This window comes from Podarcis erhardii (genome assembly GCF_964252035.2).
Source record: "Podarcis erhardii genome assembly, chromosome: 15".
Taxonomy (NCBI): Eukaryota; Metazoa; Chordata; class Lepidosauria; order Squamata; family Lacertidae; genus Podarcis; species Podarcis erhardii.
In genome coordinates, this window is record NC_138505.1 from 35348693 (window position 1) to 35372876 (window position 24184).

Here is a 24184-nt window from a genome sequence, read left to right on the forward strand (position 1 = left end):
AGCTTTAAAGCGCTTTAAGGGTCAGCACCAACACTTTGAATTGTGCTCGGAAATGTACCTACTTCTGTGCAGTAGGCTAGTTCCTACACACACACACACACACACACACACACACACACACACACACACACACATTTCTCTATCCAGATGTTATAAGAGTTTTAAGGTCTCAAATATAGTATAAATATTCATAAATGCACACATATCTAAATATATGAATCAAGTGCCTGAAATAGTATGGGAGAGCAATCCTGGAGCCATTTTGACTCTCCCAGTGACCTCAAATATTCCTCTGCAGGAAGGGAGGCAAATGGAGAAAGCCTTCCCATTGTTTTTTTTGCTTGCACATCCTGCCTTAAGGGCGTATTTGTGTATGAAAAGGGCGAGCCTGTGACATGGATTCAGGAATTAAAATATTAACCATCACAAATAATGGCCAGGCTGCCCAGGTAATGCAATCTGTGACCATTATAAGGTATCCTGGCAGACAGGATTTCTGCTGTAGATGCCTCCTTCTGTGATATATATATGGTGTTTTGGGAGTGGTGGTGGTCTTGGGCTACAGGGTGGGCAATTTCAAACATGTATATGAGAGCTTGCACACCATTGTTCAGGGGTCTCCTCCCTCCTGCATGTGGTGAGCGGGGACCCTGTTGCAACAGTTCCTTGAATAAAGATCAGGCTTACTAGCTGCTTTGCTTCTCAATATACAGTCATACCTCAGGTTATGAACGCTGCGGGTTGCGCATTTTCGGGTTGCAGACCATGCTGCACCTGGAAGTACCGGAATGGGTTACTTCCGGGTTTCGGCACTTGTGCATTGCGCAGAAGCTCAAAATGAGATCACGCGCATGCGCAGAAGCACCGAATTGTGTCACGTGCATGCGCAGATGCGGCACTTCAGGCTGCGAACATGCCTCCCGCATGGATTACATTCGCAACCCGAGGTATGACTGTACTCTGGGTGGCCTCTGTTATTTTCTCCTACTGACAGGGAACCCACTTAAGGACTCTATACGGGCTCTGGAATACCCCATAAGAATTCAAGGACACATTCCAGCCAGGCAAAAGAAACTCGGGGGAGTGCAAGGCAGGGCTGGTGAGGGGTATGGTCTGGGGGGAAGAGTCCCCAGGGCCACAGAGAGAGAACCAGAGGGCCACATTTAGCCCTGGGGCTTGATGCTCCCCACACCTTTCTGGAAGATCTCAGCAGGCCTTTTGACACCCTCAGGATCCAGTGGGTTAATAATAATAATAATAATTTATTATTTGTACCCTGCCCATCTGGCTGGGTTTCCCCAGCCACTCTGGGAGGCTTCCATAGAAACCAAAAATACACTAAAATATCACAGATTAAAAACTTCCCTGAACAGGGCTGCCTTAAGATGTCTTCTGAATGTCAGGTAGTTATTTATCGCTTTGACATCTGATGGGAGGGCGTTCCACAGGGCCGCATTCTGGATTAGTTGTAGTTTCCAAGTCACCTTCAAAGGTAGCCCCACGTAGAGTGCATTGCAGTAGTCCAAGCGGGAGATAACTAGAGCATGCACCACTCTGGCGAGACAGTCCGCGGGCAGGTAGGCAATCAGCCTGCGTACCAGGTGGAGTTGGTAGACAGCTGCCCTGGATACAGAATTGACCTGCGCCTCCATGGACAGCTGTGAGTCCAAAATGACTCCCAGGCTGCGCACCTGGTCCTTCAGGGGCACAGTTACCCCATTCAGGACCAGGGAGTCCTCCACACCAGCCCACCCCCTGTCCCCCCAAAACAGTACTTCTGTCTTGTCAGGATTCAACCTCAATCCATTAGCCGCCATCCATCCTCCAACCGCCTCCAGGCACTCACACAGGACCTTCACCACCTTCACTGGTTCTGATTTAAAAGAGAGGTAGAGCTGGGTATCATCTGCATATTGATGGACACCCAGCCCAAACCCCCTGATGATCTCTCCCAGCGGCTTCATATAGATGTTAAAAAGCATGGGGGAGAGGACGGAACCCTGAGGCACCCCACAAGTGAGGGCCCAGGGGTCTGAACACTCCTCCCCCACCACCACTTTCTGAACACGGCCCAGGAGGAAGGAACAAAACCACTGTATAACAGTGCCCCCAGCTCCCAGCTTCCATGCCTCTGAGTTCTGTGCCAACAAACAAATTTTTAACACTTGGTGGCCTTGATTTCTGCCTCCGCAAATCCCCCTTCTGCTTGCCCTTCTCCCTGGCCTTGTCACACAAGGCAGGCAAGCACCCGCAGCTCACTTGACAGTGGCATGTTGACAAACAGCTTCAGCTGCTGACCTGCCTTTTTCTTAAAATGGCAGCTTCTAACAGCATATGAATCAGTATGGCTAACCTGAATCAAAAACACCCACCCACCCCACTCACGCAAGAAAGTTCACCACAGCCAATCACAAACAAGCAACCGCTCCCTAGGCCAACCCCAATTTCTCTCACCACCAAAGGAACACAAGCAAATAGCAAAGAGAACCTGCACAAACGACTCCGACACAAAACCCCACACATACATTAAACAAATTAGAAACATCGCCTCCTTACCCCACACCCCCTCGCCTTTCCCCCCTCCACCTCTTCCCCCCCCCTTTTCTTCCTAATGTAACCCTAATGTCTCAACAAATCAAAGTGACCTATGGAAAACGTAACTTGAAAAAAGAGACATTGCGCATACCTTTGTCAACTAAGAAAACTTTAATAAAAATATTAAAAATAAAATAAAAATGGCAGCTTCTTGAGCAGCACTAGTCCCTGGGACATGAGGCATGTTTGGGAGGGTGGGTTTGCCATGGATGTGGCACAAACAGGCTCTGTGGAGGGCCCAGAGTCGCACAGGAATGCAATTGTGAAGCGGCAGGCATGCTCCCCTGCTTTGTGTTGCTACCTGGTCACACCTGGCTTAGCTCTTTAGTATGTCCTTCAGGACACCCAGCTACTTCAGAGATTTGACAAAAAGCAAAACAAAACAGATGTCCAGAACAACTTAAAAAGCTCAGGTCTGATGCAAGAAGACAGCATTTTCCATTTTCTACCTTTTATCTGTCACACGTGGCACTGTTTCCATTCCACTGCAGTTCACCCCCTGCCAAAAAAGTATACCATTCGCCTCACTGAGCGAAATGACGCAACTTGCGTAATTTTTGTAACCCAATTAAGTACATGACGTAAAAGACGTTGCCATTAAATTGTTCCTCACTATTCATTTCAGCGCGAAGGAAACGCAACGCAAGCAGGAGGGAAACAAAACCAATTATGGACCAAAAGCAACAGCAGAGGACATATTCGCTGGATTGATTCCCATTCGGGTTTGTGGGATGAATAAGCAAACACTGGCAATTCCTGCTCCCACATTCCCATTTTTAATAGAAATCTCTGACATCCCGAGATCTGATTCATATGTTACCCAGCTGGTGTGGGTGCTGCTTCCTCATGTACGTATCTCAGAAATAATGTGGTAACAAATGAGTTGGCTTGAGAGCTGAAACAGAAGCTCAGCGTGAGGTTTTCTACTTCTGGGCAGAACAATGTTTAGATGGAAGCAGGGGGATCTTAGTGGTTTGAGTGTTCTCCTTGGGGCCACCAATCTTGGATCCAGCATCAGGGGTTGGCGCTGTTGGGCCCCAGTTGGGGGCACACCGCCCATGCCTTGAGCCACCTGCCTTGTTGCTGCCTGTTTGCTTGCAGTTTCTCCATGGCAAGCAGAGAGAAGAAGGAGCAGGTTAGGCTGAGACCGGTGACCGGGGAGCTTCAAGGCTGAGTGGGAATCTGAGTGGGACCGGCTGAGACCGGTCACCCAGGGAGCTTCAAGGCTGAGTGGGAATCTGAACTCTGTTCTCCCAGGTCAAACTCCAACACTAACCATGGCACCGTTTGTACACAATCGGGTCCGGAGGGCGAGGCAAGGAGAAAGAAGAGATGCACGGCAGGTATCTCCATTTGGGGCACTAGTCCAGCAACTTCTGGGGACGCAGCTGGCGCTGTGGTCTAAACCACTGAGCCTCTTGGGCTTGTGATCAGAAGGTTGGCGGTTCGAATCCCTTCGAATCCCATTGCTCTGTCCCAGTTCCTGCCAACCTAGCAGTTCGAAAGCACGCCAGTGCAAGTAGATAAATAGGTACCACTATGGCGGGAAAGTAAACGGCGTTTCCATGCACTTTGGTTTCTGTCACGGTGTTCCGTTGTGTCAGAAGCAGTTTAGTCATGCTGGCCACATGACCCGGAAAGCTGTCTGTGGACAAACACCGGCTCCCTCGGCCTGAAAGCGAGATGAGCGCCACAACCCCATAGTCGCCTTTGACTGGGCTTAACTGTCCAGGGGTCCTTTACCTACTTTTTACCTTATCAGCAACTTTAGCTCACTCTTGTCTGCTCATTTCCCCTCAGCAAGCCCCCACTTGCTTTTTTTCGGGGGGGGGGGGAGTTGTTTTGGGAATATCTCCCCCAACCCCCCCCCCCCAAGTCTTTGGGCTTTCTGGGGATTTTTCAACATTTTTCTTTAAAAATCCACATGAACACCATTTTGACAGTGCGATTCCCGGACGTGTCTGGGAAAACCCAGACATATGGCAGCTTAAGGGTTAATTCTGTTAAAGTCACTTAGCCAAGAAGAGGGTGGGCAGAGGTGCTGCTTAGCAACCAGCATGATCTTTGCTGGGGTAGCACATGCTCTCTGATTGGCTGTGCAGTTCTGAGAAGTTTTCACCTGTATGTTTCGTTGAATGTCACTCTGTACGTTTAAGGCGAGACTTTTGCTGTTCTCCTTAAATCATACACTGTTTTTGTTAAGTTTCCTCAGTAAAATGTTACCAAGATTTCTTTTCTCTGGACTCTCTGGTCTGCATTAGTTAAGGAACTTTGCCATCATGCCAGCCATTGGCTCTACCTATCACTGGCTTTGTCTGGCTCCACCTAGTTCTTCTCTTTGGCTACTGCCCTATAAGTCCCAATGGGCTTGCCAAGCACAACTGCATTTTGTAGTATCTTCACATGTAGCAGGAAGCAGCAACTGAACCACAGCTCCCTCCTCTCTCTCTGTGTGTGTGCAATTTGTTCCACAGTTAACACAATAGAAAGCAATTAATATTAGCATTAATATTCTTCCTGCCCCCCTGCCTAGTAATGCAAGCTGTCTCCCGGGGGTGGGGGGGTGGGTGAGCGCTGTTGCTCCTTATTGTGACTCAGCAACCCTCCACCCGCTCTTTGCTGTAAGCCTAACTGGCATTTGAAAGCCGGCTGAGAGCCAAGCCGTCTGCGGGGATTGTTTTGGCATCAAAAGACCACGCAGAGTCGATGACTTGAAAAAACACAGAGCTCTTCCTTTCATTGAGATTGACAGCAGCCGGGTTGAATCGCTGTGTGGGGACGCCGAGTCAGCTCACAGGCCTTGCTCCTACGATTGCTGAGTCAGCTTGCCAGTCTGGGTATCACCAAGTCCCCGCTCGCTTCTCTGAGCAACGAAATATGACAGGCAGGGTTATGCCTGAGCAATTTCACGAGAAAGGAGAGAAATCTTTTCTCCTGCCCTCTCTGGCTCCAGCATATTGACTTCCCTGCTGATCAGAGACCATCTTCATTTTCTAAGCCCTGCTCCTAGGAAATTAACCACCACACATCTCTTTGTGTGGGATGCTTTGTTAAAATGCTGTTTAGAGCAAGTGGCTAGATCAAAGTGATTGTGTTCTGGGGCTCAGCGTCTTCCCAGGGTCTTTGCAAAGGTGACTTTTCAGGTGGTGAAAGGTCTGAGCTGCTCCAGACTGATTTTTTATTTTCCACAGGTGTGTTCTGCAACATGCCATTGATGCAGTGATAGTGCAACACAGTGGTACCTCGGGTTAAGTGCTTAATTCATTCTGGAGGTCCGTTCTTTCCCTGAAACTGTTCTTAACCTGAGGTACCACTTTAGCTAATGGGGCCTCCCACTGTCGCCGTGCGATTTCTGTTCTCATCCAGAAGCAAACATCTTAACCCAAGGTACTATTTCTGGGTTGCAGTCCATAGGACTCTTGAGAGTCCCATGGACTGCAAGAAGATCAAACCGATCCATTCTGAAGGAAATCAGCCCCGAGTGCTCACTGGAAGGACAGATCCTGAAGCTGAGGCTCCAATACTTTGACCACCTCATGAGAAGAGAAGACTCCCTGGAAAAGACCCTGATGCTGGCAAAGATGGAGGGCACAAGGAGAAGGGGATGACAGAGGATGAGATGGTTGGACAGTGTTCTCGAAGCTACAAACATGAGTCTGACCAAACTGTGGGAGGCAGTGGAAGACAGGAGTGCCTGGCGTGCTCTGGTCCATGGGGTCACAAAGAGTCGGACACGACTAAATGACTAAACAACAACAACAACAACACTATATCTGGGTTAGTGGAGTCTGTAACATCTGTAACCTGAAGCATCTGTAACCTGAGGTACCACTGTAAGTGGCAGTTTTATACTGGAGATAGTTTGTACATTGGCCATATCCACACCATACACGAAAACAGCAATGATACCACTTTAAACAGCCATGGCTTTCCCCAAAGAATTATGGGAGGTGTAGTTTGTTCAGGGTGCTGAGAATAATTAGGAAACCCCTATTCCCCTCACACAGGGACAATTCCCAGAGTTCCTTGGCTGTTAAACCACACTGGGAATTGTAGCTCTGTGGAAATGTAGCTCTCGGCAAAATGAGTAAAATTAACGGTTTAAAGAAGACATTCTAAACTAAAATTATAAATTAAAATAGGCATCAACTTTATTATACAGTCGTACCTTGGTTCTTGAATGCCTTGTGACTCGAACATTTTGGCTCCCGAACGCCGCAAACCTGGAAGTGAGTTTTCCGGTTTGCGAACATTTTTTGGAAGCCGAACATCCGACACGGCTTCCAATTGAGTGCAGGAAGTTGCTGCAGCCAATTGGAAGCCGTGCCTTGGTTTTCAAACATTTTTGGAAGCTGAACGGACTTCCGGAATGGATTCCGCTAGAGAACCAAGGTACGACTGTACTGGGTATCCAGTATATTCTGTTCTTGTTTAACCATTATACGTTTATATTCTGGTTACTAATTTTATACAGCCCTTTTTAAAAAATGTGAAAAATACACATCAACTTTACTTTCCCTGCCTGAACAGAATGGTTTTGAGGAGGCACTGAAAAAAATAGAGGGAAGGCACCTGCCTAAAGTCAATGGGTGCAGGAGCTGCCGCAGTAAAAGATTGGTCCCTTAAAAGTGCAGAATAAATATTATTTGGTACTTGTTTTTAAAGTGCCAGTTGCAGTTCTAAGTGCCTGAATAGGCAGATGGCTCCATGTTGTTCAGCGCACACAAGAACAGAAGACTCAGGAATATACCACTGGACAACATAAAGGAATATTCACGGAGGCCTGTTTATTTTTTATTACAAGCTGGGAATCCCTTTACGATTTCTGAGTCACTCCTGTCGGGCTTTGTGTTCACCAACAGCTGATTTTTGCAAGCGGCAGCAGGGGGCGCTCTTGCCACATGGAGGTCCCAGAACTAAAGAGTATGAGCTGCAGTGCTTGGAGTTCCAAGCTGCCTTTTCCCCTGGGGACAGCAGAGCTCCAACTACTGCGGTTGTTAAAAGTCCAAACAACAGAATAAATCAAACGCAAAACCCCCCATTTATCTACTTTCCACTTGATCTCGGTTCAACCTGTTGCGGACTCTGGTAACAGTGTTCTTCCCGAGCACAGGAGGGCCATTAAACTGAATTTCTCTCCTGAAAGTAGCCAAGTGCTCCTGCAAGATAAAGCTGTCACGATGGCTGCCACCAACTGCTTGGGAACCCCAGTGGGGAGGGTGCCACTGTGCCCATGTCTGGCTTGTGGGCTTCCTAGAAGCAATAGCATACCACTTTATTTTTTTTAATTAAGGGTTTTCTTCTTTTACAGTGTAAGTGTAATGCCTCGTATTTTTTTCCCCCATGTAACATTTTTACAAATCCGTTTCATTTGTTGAGGCATTAGGGGGAGAAGAAAAAAGAAAAAGAAAGAAAGAAAAAGAAAGGGGGGTGGAGGGAGGGGAGATGGATGGGGGTGGGGTCGGGTAGCGGTGTTTCTATTATGCTTAATGTATGTAGAGTTTGGTGTCAGCGTGCTTGTGTTGTTCACTTGTGTTCCTTTGGTGGTGAGAGAGGTTGGGGTTGGCCTAGGGTGTGATTGTTTGTTTGTGATTGGCTGTGGTGATCTTTGTTTTCGTGTGTGAGTGAGGTGGGTGGGTGTTTTGGATCAGGTTAGCCATATTGATTTGTATGCTGTTGGTGGATTATTGTCATTGTCCTGTTGGGCTGTGTATGTGATAAAGGGGAGCCATACCGGGGTGAAGGTGTCTTCTTCTGTTTGTCCCCATGTCAGTTTCAGTTTATTAGTTAATTTTTCTAGTAGGGCTGTTTCCCATACTATTTGGTACCATTGGTCCATGCTTACTCCTGACAGGTCTCTCCAGTGTCTGGTTATGATGTTTCTGGTTGCTGAGAGCAGGTGGGTTATGAGTTCTTTGTGGTGTAAATGGGCATTGTTGTCTTGGAAGATGTTTAATAGGGCCAATTCTGGGGTGAAGTCTAATACTTGCTTAGTTATTTTACAAATTTCTTGTATGGCTGTTGTCCAGAATAGTTGGATTTTGGGATAGTATACCACTTTAAACAATTGTGGCTTCCTCTAAAGAATTCTGAGAACTGTACTTTGCTAAGGGAGTTGTTAAGAGACCCCGATTCCCCTCACACAAGCTACAATTTCCGCAGTGCTTTACCTATCAATTGCTCTTCCCAAGGAACTCTGGGAATTGTAGCTCTGTGAGGGGAATCAGGGTCTCCTAACAACTCACAGCTCCTTCGCAAATAGAAGGGGAAGAAATGGAGGCAGTGAGATATTTTACTTTCTTGGGCTCTGTGATCACTGCAGACGGTGACAGCAGTCACGAAATTAAAAGACGCCTTCTCCTTGGGAGAAAGCGATGACAAACCTAGACAGCATCTTAAAAAGCAGAGACATCACCTTGCCGACAAAGGTCCGTATAGTAAAAGCTATGGTTTTCCCAGTAGTGATGTATGGAGATGAGAGCTGGACCATAAAGAAGTCTGATTGCTGAAGAATTGATGCTTTGAATTCTGGTGCTGGGGGAGACTCTTGAGAGTCCCATGGACTGCAAGAAGATCAAACCTATCCATTCTGAAGGAAATCAGCCCTGAGCGCTCACTGGAAGGACAGATCCTGAAGCTGAGGCTCCAATACTTTGGCCACCTCATGAGAAGAGAAGACTCCCTGGAAAAGACCCTGATGTTGGGAAAGATGGAGGGCAGAAGGAGAAGGGGATGACAGAGGACGAGATGGTTGGATAGTGTTCTTGAAGCTACGAACATGAGTTTGACAAACTGCGGGAGGCAGTGGAAGACAGGAGTGCCTGGCGTGCTCTGGTCCATGGGGTCACAAAGAGTTGGGCACGACTAAACAACAACAACAACAACAACAACAACAACAACAACAACAACAACAACAACAACAACTCGCAGCATCCTTAGCAAAGCACAGTTCCCAGAATTCTTTGGGGAAAGCCACAATGGTTTAAATTGGTATGATACTGTTTTAAATGTGTAACTGCAAAGTTGGCCACTATCTAACGTCCCCCGGAAACAAATCGGAATGTGTGCTCAGCAAATACTGAACCTCCCTGCAGGCTTTTTTTGGGCAGCAAACGAACAGGGATGAACGTTCCACAGACAGGCTACCTTGAAGTGCCCTTCGATCAGCAGTGGCCCCATTCAAGCACGCAAATAACCACGGACGGCAGAATCAGCCCTTGAGCCATTCCTCCCCACCGGCACTGCAAGTGCAAAAGACTTAACAGCCAACCTCCAAGATAAGTTCCTTTTGTTCCACTTGGTTGCTGACTGAGCATGCCTCTTCCTCCTTGCCTCCGATTCAGCGAGATCAGGGAGAGAGCACCGAGGTGTCTTCATCAATTTCAGCGTGGCTTCATCTATATTTCAAAAGAGAAAAGTCACTCAGGCTGGGGGGATGGGGAGAGTTTCTGCTTGAAACAGCAACATCAACAGTGCATTTCCATAACAGCCATTTCAGATATGAAACATACCTCCCCACCATGCACTATAAGTAAAGGTAAAGGGACCCCTGACAATTAGGTCCAGTCGTGGCCGACTCTGGGGTTGCAGTGCTCCTCTCGCTTTATTGGCCGAGGGAGCCGGCATACAGCTTCCGGGTCATGTGGCCAGCATGTTTAAGCCGCTTCTGGAGAACCAGAGCAGCGCACGGAAACACCGTTTACCTTCCCGCCGGAGCGGTACCTATTTATCTACTTGCACTTTGACGTGCTTTTGAACTGCTAGGTGGGCAGGAGCAGGGACCGAGCAACGGGAGCTCACCCCGTCGCGGGGATTTGAACCGCCGACCTTCTGATCGGCAAGTCCTAGGCTCTGTGGTTTAACCCACAGCGCCACCCACGTCCCCATCATGCACTATACAAAGCAACTAATATAGGAACGTGGTAAATATCCACTGATTCGTGTAGCTCACTATTCCCTGCACTGGTTGGCAGCATTTCTTTCCAGGATTTCAGACAGGATTCTTTCATAGCCTGACCTGGAGATGCTGGGGACTGAACAGATGTCCTGGTGCAGAGCCATAGCTTTTCCCAACAGAGAAAACACGTGTCTGAATTTACATATACCCTACTGTAGATGCAACAAGAGTTATTTCAGAACTGTTTGCTCTGGTTGCTAATAAGATATCATCTCCTAAAGCAGCCTGGAGGAGTGTTGTCTAGCAATAAATATAATATGCAGAAAAACAGCACTATTCAGAAGTATGCAACCCCCCCCCCCCGAGTAAATCCATAATATAACTTGTGTTTGGCATTCATCTGCTGCTCTTTTCTTTTCCTCCTGTTAAGCGAGTTCTTAAGACTATTTTATTTGAGTGTGTATTTTTTTATTTTAAAAAACCCCAGAGCCCGTGTTTATTATTATTATTTGAATGCCCAGGTGCAGATACCCCCCTCCCCTTCCCACCCCCAGAAGTCAGACAACATATCAGGTAAAATGCAGGACAACATACTTGGGATTAAAACGGCCACAGCTTTCTTAATTTCAAATGTAGGAAAACCTTGGCTTAGGCATTGGGCATGTAGCCCTCTCAGCCCCCTTGAAGGGGTCTGAGGCAAGACAGGGTCAGTCGGTGATATGGGATACTGCAAAATGTTTACACAGCTGGCCCCCAATCCACGTTGCTGAGGGGAGTTCTGTGACCCACCACCATATTCTTGTGGTCTGAGACTCCCCTCAAGACTCCCTTTAATGGGGCCCTGGTACTGCTGCCGCAGGAGGGGTGCGTCACCACAACACCCCTTCTATTGATTGACGGACTAGACTGGATTCCGTCCAAGGCCTAAAACCGCCAAAGGTGTGATCGTTGCTATGGGGAAGGCAAAACCTGCAGAGCAGGGCAAATTCCTTCCCGGCTCTGAAAGACAGCAACCATCATCCGACCGCAGCAACATTCACGGACCTGCAAAGGAGAAGGTTAGCCTGTAAAGAAAGAAACCGTTAGAGGGAGGGCTGGGCGGGTGATGCTCTGAGCCAGCTGCGCTGTCAGTGTCGGCTCCATCCTTTTAAATCTAAGGAGCAGACCAGAGTGAAGCCTGCGATTCCACGATCCGCTCCTTTAGCTCAGCCCCCTGGCCCGCTGCGGATTGGCTGATTCAAATATGGAGGTTCGGCGGGAACCCATAGGCCTCTGCCCAGGGATCAGAGCGATGGCCCAACAGCACGGCGTGGCTTCAGGTGGGTGGTGGGGCTATGTGCTGGGCCGCAAAACGTCGCCCATCGCTGGAGACACGGTGAGCGTCCATTATTAAATTTGTATACCACCCTTCCCCTGAAGATCTCAGGGAACTTCACAGCATAAAAATACAAGATAAAAACAACACAAAATACATAATGGAAAAGGAACGAAAACCAACGAAAACAATAACCCCCTTCCCTGCTCTACCACCTCCCACAAACACAATTACAGTAAAAGGATATAGGATATTAATCAGCCAAAGGCTTTGTTGAAGAGGAATGTTTTCGCCAGGCACTTAAAGGTCTTTAAAGAAGGCACCAGGTGAGTCTCCCGAGGGAGGGCATTCCACAAATGGGGAGCCACTGCAGAAAAATCTTGCGGACTTCTCACGGAGGAGGCACATGAAGAATTATATATTTAGACATGTCTGCTGATATATAGAGGTTTTTTTAATGACATTGTTTGCTGTAATTGTTAGGACCGTTTTTCATTTGTATGGTTCATAAGCTGCCTTAAGTATGATTTATCATTGAAAGGCAGCGTATTGATGCAGAATCGATCAGTCTTTGCTCCAACAGGAAAGCGAACATATCCAAGATTTATTTCTGATACCCCAGACCATGGCTTGAATAATGGTCTAAATTGGCCCATTAGAAAGCTGTCGTCCCTCCCCCCCCCCCCCGCAGTCATCGCAGACTCCTGACTCATTATGCATTTATAAATGATATAATTACTGCCTGAAAAATGACTCAGAAATCTGCAATTTCATAACATCAGAACTTGTGGACACTCAATGAAGCTGAATGTTAATAGATTCAGGAACAGATGAAAGGAAGGACTTCATCCATGGGGGAGAGGGCCTTCTAGGGTTACTGGCAATGATGGTTAGGATATCTCTCCACAGTTGGGAGGCAGCAATGAATGCTTTCAAATGCTAGTTGTTAGAAACCACCGGAGGAGAGAGGGCTCTTGTGCTTGGGTCCTGTTTACGGGTTTCCCACAGACATTTGCTTGTTCCCTGTGAGAACAGCATGCTGGACTAGAGGGGCCATTTGGCTGACCCAGCAAGCTAGTCTCATGTTCTTAAGGACTGGGAGATCTTTTTCCTCCTTACGCCTCTGAATACCAGTCAGTGAGGACTACGAGGATGGCAGGCTTTTCATAGGCATCTGATCGGCCACTGTGAGATCAGGATACTGAACGAGGTAGACCTTTGGTCTCATTCAGGAGGGCGCTTCTTATGTTATACCTGAAGGAGCATCACCACCCCTATCGTTCAGCCTGGATACTGAGGTCCAGCTCTGAGGGCCTTCTGGCAGTTCCCTCACTGTGAGGTTACAGGAAACCAGGCAGAGGGTCTTCTCAGTGGTGGCACCTGCCCTCCCGTCAGATGTCAAGGAGACAAACATCTATCTGACTTTTAGAAGACCTCTGAAAGGTAGCCCTGTTTAGGGAAGTTTTTAATGATGTTTTATCTTGTTTTTAATATTCTGTTGGGAGCCACCCAGAGTGGCTAGGGAATGAATTAATAAATTATTATTATATTATTATTATTATTATTATATATTATATATTATTATATTATATATTATATATTATATATTATATATTATATATTATATATTATATATTATATATTATATATTATATATTATATATTATATATTATATTATATTATTATTATTATTACACTCACTGTTTTTCTTTACATAAAGTCAATAATAATAATAATAATAATAATAATAATAATAATAATAATAATTTATTTATACCACGCCCATCTGGCTGAGTTTCCCCAGCCACTCTGGGCGGCTCCCAATCAAGTGTTAAAAACAGTACAGCGTTAAATATTACAAACTTCCCTGAACAGGGCTGCCTTAAAATGTCTTCTGAATGTCAGGTAGTTATTTATCTCTTTGACATCTGATGGGAGGGTGTTCCACAGGGAGGGCGCCACTACCGAGAAGGCCCTCTGCCTGGTTCCCTGTAACTTGGCTTCTTGCAGCGAGTGAACCGCCGGAAGGTCCTTGGTGCTGGACCTCAGTGTCCTGGCAGAACAATGGGGGTGGAGACGCTCCTTCAGGTACACTGGGCCGAGGCCGTTTAGGGCTTTAAAGGTCAGCACCAACACTTTGAATTGTGCTCGGAAACGTACTGGGAGCCAATGCAGATCTCTCAGAACCGGTGTTATATGGTCCCGGCGGCCACTCCCAGTCACCAGTCTAGCTGCCACATTCTGGATTAATTGCAGTTTCCAGGTCACCTTCAAAGGTAGCCCCACGTAGAGCGCATTGCAGTAGTCCAAGCGGGAGATAACTAGAGCAACCCCTGAAGGTTCACACACAAGATACGTGCGGGGAATTGCTTCGAGTTTCCTCAAAAGGAAAAACAAAAAACAGGCACGTCCTGCCATTTCCAAGCTGCTCTTTAAGAGAGAACAGATTACATGCTCTCCTTTAAATTTAAGTGGCGTGCACTTCCAATTTCAACGAAAGCGCGGGCCAACCAATAAAAGCAAACTGTTCCTTCTTTTCGCTCCTGGGCACCTTGGTGCATCCGATAAGACGGGGGAGAAATAATTACATGAATTTAATTAGGAACTGAGAAGGAGAGTCCCGGCGATGTGGCGATAGGGGAGGGGGAGGCAGAGGAAGGGAGGAGGGGAAGCTTGAAGAGCTGTTCAAAAGACGGTGGCTGCTGTTCAAAGTCTGAGTCACACAGAGCTGCCCTAAAAGCGTCTCTGCACTTGGCAAAGAAAGAGGGCATCATAATTAGCAGGTTCCTTCAAGCTTTTTCCGAAGCCAGAGGGAGGGGAGCCCCTGGCCCAAGAGCTGCGAGCGGCCCTCACGTCCTCCCTATCTGGCCCTCGGAATTCTCCCCAGGCCCTGCCTTTATAACCCAAATGGGTTTTTGCCTGGCTGCACTGAGTCCTTGAACTGAGGATGCTTCCTGCTTGCCTGGATGGAAGACAGCAAGGTCCGTGAGGTTGGGTGCATAGAAAGTAGCCTACTTAGAACAGTGGTGAAATGTACTCCCTGTTTGCCCCACCCACTTCTGCTTTGGCTCCTCCCACCGGTGGCATAGGACCCCCAGAAAGTTGCCCAGAAGGGAATTTTCCTCCCTTGGGGAGGAAAAAAGCTCTCTGTTCCTCTGAAACAGAGAGCCACATTTTTTTGCTGTAGGCAACGTGGAAATCCTGCATTGAGAAAACTAGGTAAAGGTAAAGGGTAAAGGGACCCCTGACCATTAGGTCCAGTCGTGACCGACTCTGGGGTTGCGGCGCTCATCTCGCTTTATTGGCCGAGGGAGCCGGCATACAGCTGGTCATGTGGCCAGCATGACTAAGCCGCTTCTGGCGAACCAGAGCAGCTCATGGAAACGCTGTTTACCTTCCTGCCGGAGCAGTACCTATTTATCTACTTGCACTTTGACGTGCTTTTGAACTGCTAGATGGGCAGGAGCTGGGACCGAGCAACGGGAGCTCACCCCGTCGCGGGGATTCGAACCGCCGACCTTCAGATCGGCAGGTCCTAGGCTCTGTGCTTTAACCCAGAGCACCACCTGCACCCCTCCTAGCCTTCTGCAAAAATATGCACAATTTCATGGGGAAGAGAAGCTACTCAGCAGCAGCAAATAAGTACTCAGGCCTTATGGTGAAAGGTGAAGGGGGTTGTTTATACCTGTGGAATGAATTCTGAAGGACCTTAGCAGTTAGAAAAGGATGCTTTCAGGTAGAGAGGGGGAAAACCAGCGGTTTTCCTGGGCTCCCATGGCAGTGAAATGAAACCACCTTTTCAGGAAGACAGCATAACTTGAGTCAAGGGGTCTACTCTGAGTAAAGCTTAGATGGCTACAACCCATTAATATTATTATAACCAATCAATCAATCAATCAATCAATCAAACCTTTATTGCATTAGCATACAGCCATAGCAGGATAAAAATAAAAAATAAAAATGCTGTTCTGCCTGGCCTTTGGTTTGGACTCAGTCTGACCCTTATGTTTCCCTCCCCTTATGGTTTTGATCTATGGGCTACTTTTAAAATGAGACTGTATTTTAACATGTATTTTAAATTGTCCCCCCCCCATTATGTTTTTATTGTAATTTTACTGGTGTTAGCGGCCCTGAGCCTGGCTCTGGCCTAGGAGGGCGGGGTATAAATAAAATTTATTATTTCTTATATTATTATTATTATTATTATTATTATTATTATTATTATTATTTGGTAATAACAACAATGCACAATCTGCCCCCCCTATGACTTTGTCACAAAGCTGTGGCTTGTCTTTCACCTAGCTCATTTTAGCTGTGCTTAAGGTCAACTTTGATAAAGTCGTTAGCAATCTGCAAAGCAATTATGCTGGGGAGGGGTGGGAAAGAAATAAAGCGAAACAGGGGCAGGAGAGTTTTTGGAGGAGGAAAAGGCATACCAGATGTCTGGATGGCTCGCGTGTTTCAGAGGTGGGAAGACAGGCAGAGACAGAAAGCTCTTCGCATCACATTGCGGAAACCCCCCACCCCACCCCACCCCACCCCAGAAGCATGAGAAGCTGGCGAAATAATTGCCCGCCTCGGGTTGCCGGCCGTACGGGGCGACAAAACACCTGAGCCATGTAATTACTTCCCCGGGATGGCAGGCGAGCCCGTCTGCTTCTCGCACGCAGGGATCCTTCTTCTCCCAGAGGAAGCTGCCAAGGGGCCACGAGAGCAGCTGCGGAATGAAAGGGTGAAGCTTCTGCTTCTGGTTCCCTTCTGGGCAGACGGCTGTAGTGGGGCGGGTGGGTTGGGGGGCAAGCCGACTGGCCTTGCAAACTCTCCTCCAGCCTTTGCATAACTTTCATTTCATTCCAGTCATTCTGAACATATGTTACCGGTAACAGCCTTTCCTCTTCTGAGGGGACGAGGTGGTGTTTTCCAAGGAATGCCTGCACTGTTAAGCTTGCTCACATCATGGCGTTTCGGTCAGAGTGTTGGACAAGGGGCCTGGAAGAGTAGGGTTCAAATCCCCACTCTGCCATGAAGCTCCCTGGGTGGTGACTTTGAGCCAGTCCCTGCCTGCCTCTCTCTCTCTCTCTCTCTCTCTCTCTGCCTAACCTACCTATCAGGGTTGTTGTCAGGATTAAGAGAGGAGGCGGGCGGAGAGAACCACATATGGCACTTTGAGCTCCTCAGATAGAAAAGCAGGATGGAGAAGTGCAATAAAAGATACACGGTTTGTATCCAAGCTGATTGTATCTCCCCTTTTCATCGTTTGGTTCTGCTTTGCAATGGTCTAATAGAAAAAAAGACAGTGATGCAACTGAGAAATTGCACAAAGCAAATGAAATACCATGAAAATCCCTGAAACGAGAATCGACTAGAAACATTATCTTGTGGAAATAAACTAAATAATAAAAATCAAAAAGCTTAAGGAAAAAAACTAGAAAAACCTAAAATAGAACAAAGCCTTAACCGGATGCCGGCTACAAACCTCGTTTCACAGAACTATTCAGTTTCCTCTGAAGGAAATAGAAGAATCATAAACTTTAAATGACCAAATTTTTAAAAAAGGGTAGAACCCCCCCAAAATTCTGAAGTATTATAATCCTAGCTCGACCTAGATAAAGCCAAGTGCAGTAATAAAGGATTGAGGACCCAAAAGTACAGTTTCTAACCTTTTTCATAAATTCAGTATTAGAAACTGAATTATTATCCACAAGATAATATTTCTAGTTGATTACTTCTCGTTTCAGGGATTTTCACAGTATTTCATTTGTTTTTTTGCAATGGTCTAAGGCAGGGGTCAGCAAACTTTTTCAGCAGGGGGCTGGTCCACTGTCCCTCAGACCTTGGGGGGACGGCGGGACGGACTATATTTTGAAGAAAAAAAAAAAGATGCAAGAGCACCATGAGCCCCGGTGGCTGCTTACCTGTGTCTTGCGAGCGGCAGGGGCTGGTGGCAGCGGCGGTGGTGGAGGGATGATGAGCAGCCTGTGAAAGGGCTCCGGAGAGGGGCTGCTTAAAATGGCGGCCGCTTGAGTGCTGCTGCTGCTGGCACCAACAAAGCCCAGCCCCCTTCCTTCTCTAGTCACGGCGGGGAGAAGCCAGGAGGAGGGAGGGAGGAGGCGCCACTGCCGTGTGAGGGAGAGGGATGGAGAGGGAAATAACACATGCACTGGTGATCGACACGTCGATTCCCGGACCGTCTGTGGGCCGGATCCAGAAGGCAATTGGGCCTGATTTGGCCGGTGGGCCTTAGTTTGCCTACCCATGGTCTAAGGAGCCAATTGCCAATCTGGCGCCATCCAGATGTTTTGGACCGCAACTCCAACAGCCCTAGTCATCACCTTAGTCATCAAACATCTGGAGAGCATCAGGTTGGCAAAGGCCGGTCTATGGACAAACAAACCTGCACCTGAAATCTGAATCTACCGGACAGATTCCCACATTGCTTTCGTGTGATGTAAAAGCCGTTTCCAGAACCAAAGTGCTTATTTCTATGTTATTTGCTTCCTGAAACAAAACCTCAGTTGCAATTAATGTGGAAATGAGTGCTAAGCTCATTCTGCATGCAAAGGATATGGTCAACCACTAAGCCAGGGTCTGCTAGCATGGCGCCTGGGGCACTCTTGAGGTCTTTATCCGGTGCCCGTGAAATCTCTGAGCCCCCTGGCACACTGCCCCCTTGGGTTCTAAGGTGGTGTAATGGTCACTCCCCCCCCTTGCTTGGAAAGCCAAAAGAAGTTGAGAAGAATGATGCTCTTCTGTCAACTCTATGTGCTTTTCAAGCTCAGATGAATTCTGTTCAGTCTGACTTTTGCCTAGATTCCTTGGAAATGCAATGAGTTCTCTCTCCCTCTCTTTCTCTCTCTCTTTCTTAGGGAGGTGGGTGGTTTTTATCAAAGGAAGAGGAAGTGAAATGACCAGATGGGGTGGCACTCACAAATACAAATGGGTCCACCAGCATTAAAAAAAATGGCACCCACTGCATTGAGCTATGTTGGACACAACAAATGTTCTCCTCCCAATTCTCTACTCACCTAGAATCCCAGTGGTTTCAAGGCCACCAAACTGCTGCATGGCCACAATGGCTTTGGTGAGCTCTTCCTGTGTCTGCAGTTTTCCTGTGATGGGGTCTGGAGGGGGCAGGTAGCCGAATTTTGTCAGCCAATCCTGTTAAAACCAAAAAAAGGAGAAGGTTGGGAAAAGAAAGAAATGATTCAATACCTCAAAGGGTCTCTTTAGTTGCACCTCACCTAGTCTCTCTCTCTCACACATACTCTTACATGTTTACACTCGGCTTCCACATTGAATGCCGCATCCCTCGTTAACAAATGGATGTGTCAGAACAGATCTATGTACATTACTTTAAGTAATGGAATCTGATGACCTTCATGCATCCCGGAGCTGACATTTAATTTTCCTAACCAGCTACAAAACACTTTTGATTACATAGACGAGCAGTTATAGGAAACTCAGGGTTGCACTTCCACCTTGTTGCTAAAGGGGTCCATGTGCGTCTCGGTGAGATAACAGCGAAGGGGAAGGTGATGTTCCCTTCTCCCACTCCTGCTCCGGGCAAGAGACAGGGGTCTTTCAGAAACCCAGTGAAGGAGAAGATCTACTGCGAAACTAATGATGCCTAATCCTGAAGGGGCCCCAGAAACCATTTCAGTCCACATTGCTCAGGGGAACCCACCACCCTCTAGATCAGTGGTTCTCAACCTGTGGGTCCCCAGATGTTGTTGGACTACAATTCCCATCATCCCTGAGCTCTGGCCTTGCTAGCTAGGGGTGATGGGAGTTGTAGTCCAACAACATCTGGGGACCCACAGGTTGAGAAAGGCTACTCTAGATCTTGTTGGAGTGCATCTCCTATCACCCCACTGGGCGCATTGGCTGGGGTTGATGGGTGCTGGAGTCTAACCTTCAAGTGGAGGGCTGCAGTTTCTGAACCACAGGCCAGTCTGGGGCTGGCGGGACTTCTGCAACCACACCCATAGGTATCTGGCTTGCTTCAGCATGCCCACCTGAGATATTAGGGGTTGTGGATGTGATTTCTGTGGAGATACCTGTAGCATCAACAGTTTTGGTGAGAAGCTGAGGGTTGATTACGGTGGGGTCGACTGCTCTTCCTGAATGAGCAAAAGCAGAGGCTTCCAGAATAAGCAACCCCTCGCTACTTAGCAAAAAAGGTTGATCAAATGTTTACTAGAGGATGAGGATGCTGGATCCGTGCAGCACAATTCTAAGGGGGTGAAATGCACTCAATCATTTTGACAATTCACACCCATCTTCCATCTGCAGAGGAAACAGAAGGTTTGGTGGTGATTGGGGTGACAACGGTCATTGTTCTTGATCAGTACCTAAGAAGTATCGAAATATCGAGCTGTTAAGGGCTGCTATCAACCTGGGGCTTTTAACTGGGTCAATACCCCATTAAGTCCTCTCACTTTGCAATGATTAATGTTGAGTGTCAACATCAGGTTAGAACAGCAGCGATTGACCGCTTCATGTCTAAGTCACACCCCAGGAGATGGTTGGGACAGCACAGCAGAAAATTCGTAGGTTCTGAATTGTTCTGATGGGAAACTGGCCTCTGCACGTCTCCCTATCTTGGCTTCCCTTTGAGTTGCTTAGTATTTTGATCTCCGCCATCCATTGCAGCAATGCAGTGTCTGGGGGGGCTACTGTAACTGGTAGGGCAGAAGGCAAGGAGCACAGCAACAAGCGGAGCCAGAGACAATGACTGGAGGAGTCAACCAGTTACATCCCTCACCCCTTCCCACCTGTTGAGTTCTACAAAGGCAATATTCAGACCAAGGAGGAGGAAGCCAATGGGCAGTGCCACACCCTAGTAAGGGCAGAGCCCCATTTACCCTAATGGACTACCCTCCAGTGCACCACTGAGATTCTGATGCAAAAGAGAGCATGAGATAGATTTCACTAGTGTTTAGAGATGTTCCTGCAACTTCACTGTGAATCACGTTATATAGAAAGGCTATTTTTAAAAATAAATAAATAGTTGCCACATGGCTCTGTCAACCATTGGCTGAGATGCTGTGATGCCACAGATTGTTCCAACTGCTTGTGGGAAACTGCAGTAAAACATAACTATGTGTGAGTGCCAGTTAGCGCATGAAGAGGTTTGGACTGCAGGGTTAGATTCCTAGACTCAGATAGGTCTTCTCCAAGTCAAGCCTTCTCTTCCTCTTCCCTCTCTCTCTGCACCATGCAAGTGACCAAGGAAGATGTGCCTAAGCAAACTCCAAGCTTACAAGAGATATCACAATTGGTATTGAAACTGGGAACCCCCTTCCCATGTTATCGCTGGAGACATTCTTGTAAGTCTCCTTGTTTGTTTGTAAGCTGCTTTGGGTTGCTTTGGGCAAGTTAAAATGACTAAAAATATCAATTAATAGTAATTCAATAATAACAGTAAGTTTGCCGATCATTTGCATCCACCCATCTGTCTTGTTTTTGTTTTTTAAAATCATTCATCCTTCTCTTTCTTTTTCCTTCATCCATTCGTCCTTCTCCTTTCTTTTATTACATGCACCATACCTCTTTGCTTTCATCTTCTACATCCATCCATTCTTCCTTGATTCATTCATTCATTTATTCTTCCTTTCTTCCCTTCATTTTTGCATCACCATTCCTTCTTATCCAAGCCATTCTTTCTTTCATATTCCCATTCATCACCTCCCTTCCTATACAATCCATCCATGCTCTTCTCCCCTCCAATCTCCCATCATGCTTTCTTTCCTGATTCCATTGGCAACCATTTGTTAGGAGCACGTCCCCCTGAACCAGCCCCTGGGAAAGCAGCCTCTTCATTGCGAGGCAAGTGTGGTCCAGGAGGCAGCCTGCACGATCCTTGTCAGCTCCCTGCTGCAATTATTTGTTCCTTTGTACAGCAAAAGTAGCTGCGACAGAAATGAGATACACAATTTGCTCTTGATGGGTCCTGAAAAATCATCTCAGACATGCAACCCTACATTGGCCCATCGATCACCAAGTCTTGGCAGAGTGCAATTTGGTTTTCTCGACATCTACGGAACCCATGTCCTTAATCCTCTAATTGTTAAGGAAGCTTTGGTATGCTACAGAATGGGCTGATTTGGCTGATTGTGGAGCATTTCTGGAAGGAAAATTATTGCAGGAACCTCAGCAAAGACAAAGACGGCACGCTTTTCAAAACGAAGAATGTGAGAGATGAAAAAGCATTTATAGCAGGGTGGTGAACCCAGGAGTCAAATCTGACCTTTATGCCTCTCTATTCATGCCAAGCGAGGAGCGAGGGAGCACTGGCTGGGGGGTTATTCAGTGATGGGGCTGACCTCAACGTGGTGTGATCGAAAGGCAGCCTGGCCTCAGGAATGTGCACTTGGGAGTGCAAGGAAGGCGAATGGAGCCCTCTGCCTGGCCTGCATGGAGCCTTCATGGTTACTGGCCTCTTTGGGGGATGCGGCTGTGAGACCAGGATAAGCTCCAGGGCCCCGAGACCCCTGGTGGCAGGCAGACAGGGAAGGATGGGAAGTTGGGATGGAGCTCGCCAGGATGTGCCTGGATGGCAGCAGCCTCCCCATGGGCTCCTGGTATGTGTGTGTGTGTGTGTGTGTGTGTGTGTATGTTAGGACTGGCAATGTTTAGATGCATCATCCAAAATCGGTTTGAAGTCCACATCATGTCAATGGTTTCATAATATCTGACATGGTGATATATCATGAATCATAATGTGTGTGTGTGTGTGTGTGTGCGCGCGCTATGTAAAAAAATTTGTGATATGGGAAAAAACATGTAGCTGGTCATCCCTTCTCTCATGATTCCTGCTGCCCCTGTTGCTCTGTACTACAAAATAACAGCTGTTAAAGGCAAGTAAATATATATATATATCAGTTTTAGACCCCTAAGTACTAACAGTTGCCAGGACATCACCCCGTTTGCCTCTACATAGTTGCATCCTTATGTCAGACATTGTGCTATATTAGTATATTACGATGTTTACCTGGTGATATACCACAATGTTGGAATCCAGATATTGCCCAGCCCTAGTCCCTAATGGCACCATGCTGTTCAGCTGCTCCAAGCAGCTTTAAAGTGTTTGAAAGAAAGAAATAGTGATTTGATCTTATTGAAGCTGGTCTTCAAGTGATAGGGATCATGTTAAACCTTGCATTGCTCCAATGTGGAAAACCCCAAACCCTCAAATTGTAACAGATTGGCTGAAATCAACACCAGGAAAGGGACATATAATGGGGAAACTATTTGTATTAATTATCAAAATATATTAATGGAAAGACCGACCTCGTTCGTCAAATACTGGAATGACAAAACAGCAGGTTATGTGTCTCCTTATAATTTATTCACTGTAATTTAACTTTCCACCAAAATGTACTTTTCTGAGATGATTTATCCCCTCTTCTTCTTCATCATCTTTCTACTCTACTGTGGTCTAGCGGAATAGGATTGGCTAATCCAAACAGACCCAGATTCAAATCCACGCCCGACATCTACTCAGTTCACAGCATGACCCGCAATGGGCTCATCACTTATCTCTCAGCCTAACTTACCTCACAAGGATAAAATTGGACGCTTCCTTGTATGCATGATATCTAGAAGCTTAGTTTCAGTGCTTAAAAGAAAGTGAACATATTTGAGGAAGGAAAACCATAGTTTTATAGAGGGTGAGATGGTCTCTAAGATTTGTGGGTTCTAGACTGTGTTGGGCTTTCATATCAGGACCTTGAATGGGCTTGGAAGCCAACTAGTGATGAGGATATATTCTGAAATGTAACACAACAGTCCTGTGAGGTAGGTCAGACTGAAATTAATGAGGCTGCAGAATCTGAAGCAACTGAAGCTTTTCAATCGTCTTGAAGGGCAACTGCGAGCCAGCTGCACATTACAGCTGTCAAGCTTGAAGGTTACAGCAGCATGGCTCAGTGTGCTGACCTGTCTTCTCGACAACCTTATAAGGGAGGCCAGTGGCTTGCCCAAAGTCACTGGGGCTTTGATCCCATGTCTCCCTACTCTAAATCCACTGCTCTAGCCACCACAATGTCTGGATCCAGAAGTCCCTGAGTTCATTGTAAGGTAAAGGTAAAGGGACCCCTGACCATCAGGTCCAGTCGTGACCGACTCTGGTGTTGCGACGCTCATCTCGCTTTATTGGCCGAGGGAGCCGGCATACAGCTTCCAGGTCATGTGGCCAGCATGACTAAGCCGCTTCTGGTGAACCAGAGCAGCGCACGGAAACGCCGTTTACCTTCCCGCCGGAGCGGTACCTATTTATCTACTTGCACTTGATGTGCTTTTGAATTGCTAGGTTGGCAGGAGCAGGGACCAAGCAACGGGAGCTCACCCCGCCGCAGGGATTCGAACCACCGAC

General features: G+C 47.1%; 1 protein-coding gene across 1 annotated transcript in view; it reads right to left on the minus strand.

Moving 5' to 3' along the window:
• MMP17 (matrix metallopeptidase 17) overlaps positions 1-24184 on the minus strand; it is a 166744-nt gene that overhangs the window by 29724 nt on the left and 112836 nt on the right. The window contains exons 2-3 of the mRNA XM_081842265.1: positions 18834-18966; positions 9866-9992 (exon numbers count right to left, since the gene is read on the minus strand). Coding sequence (XP_081698391.1) covers positions 9866-9992; positions 18834-18966 — 260 coding nt within the window. The remainder of the gene's footprint in view (positions 1-9865; positions 9993-18833; positions 18967-24184) is intronic.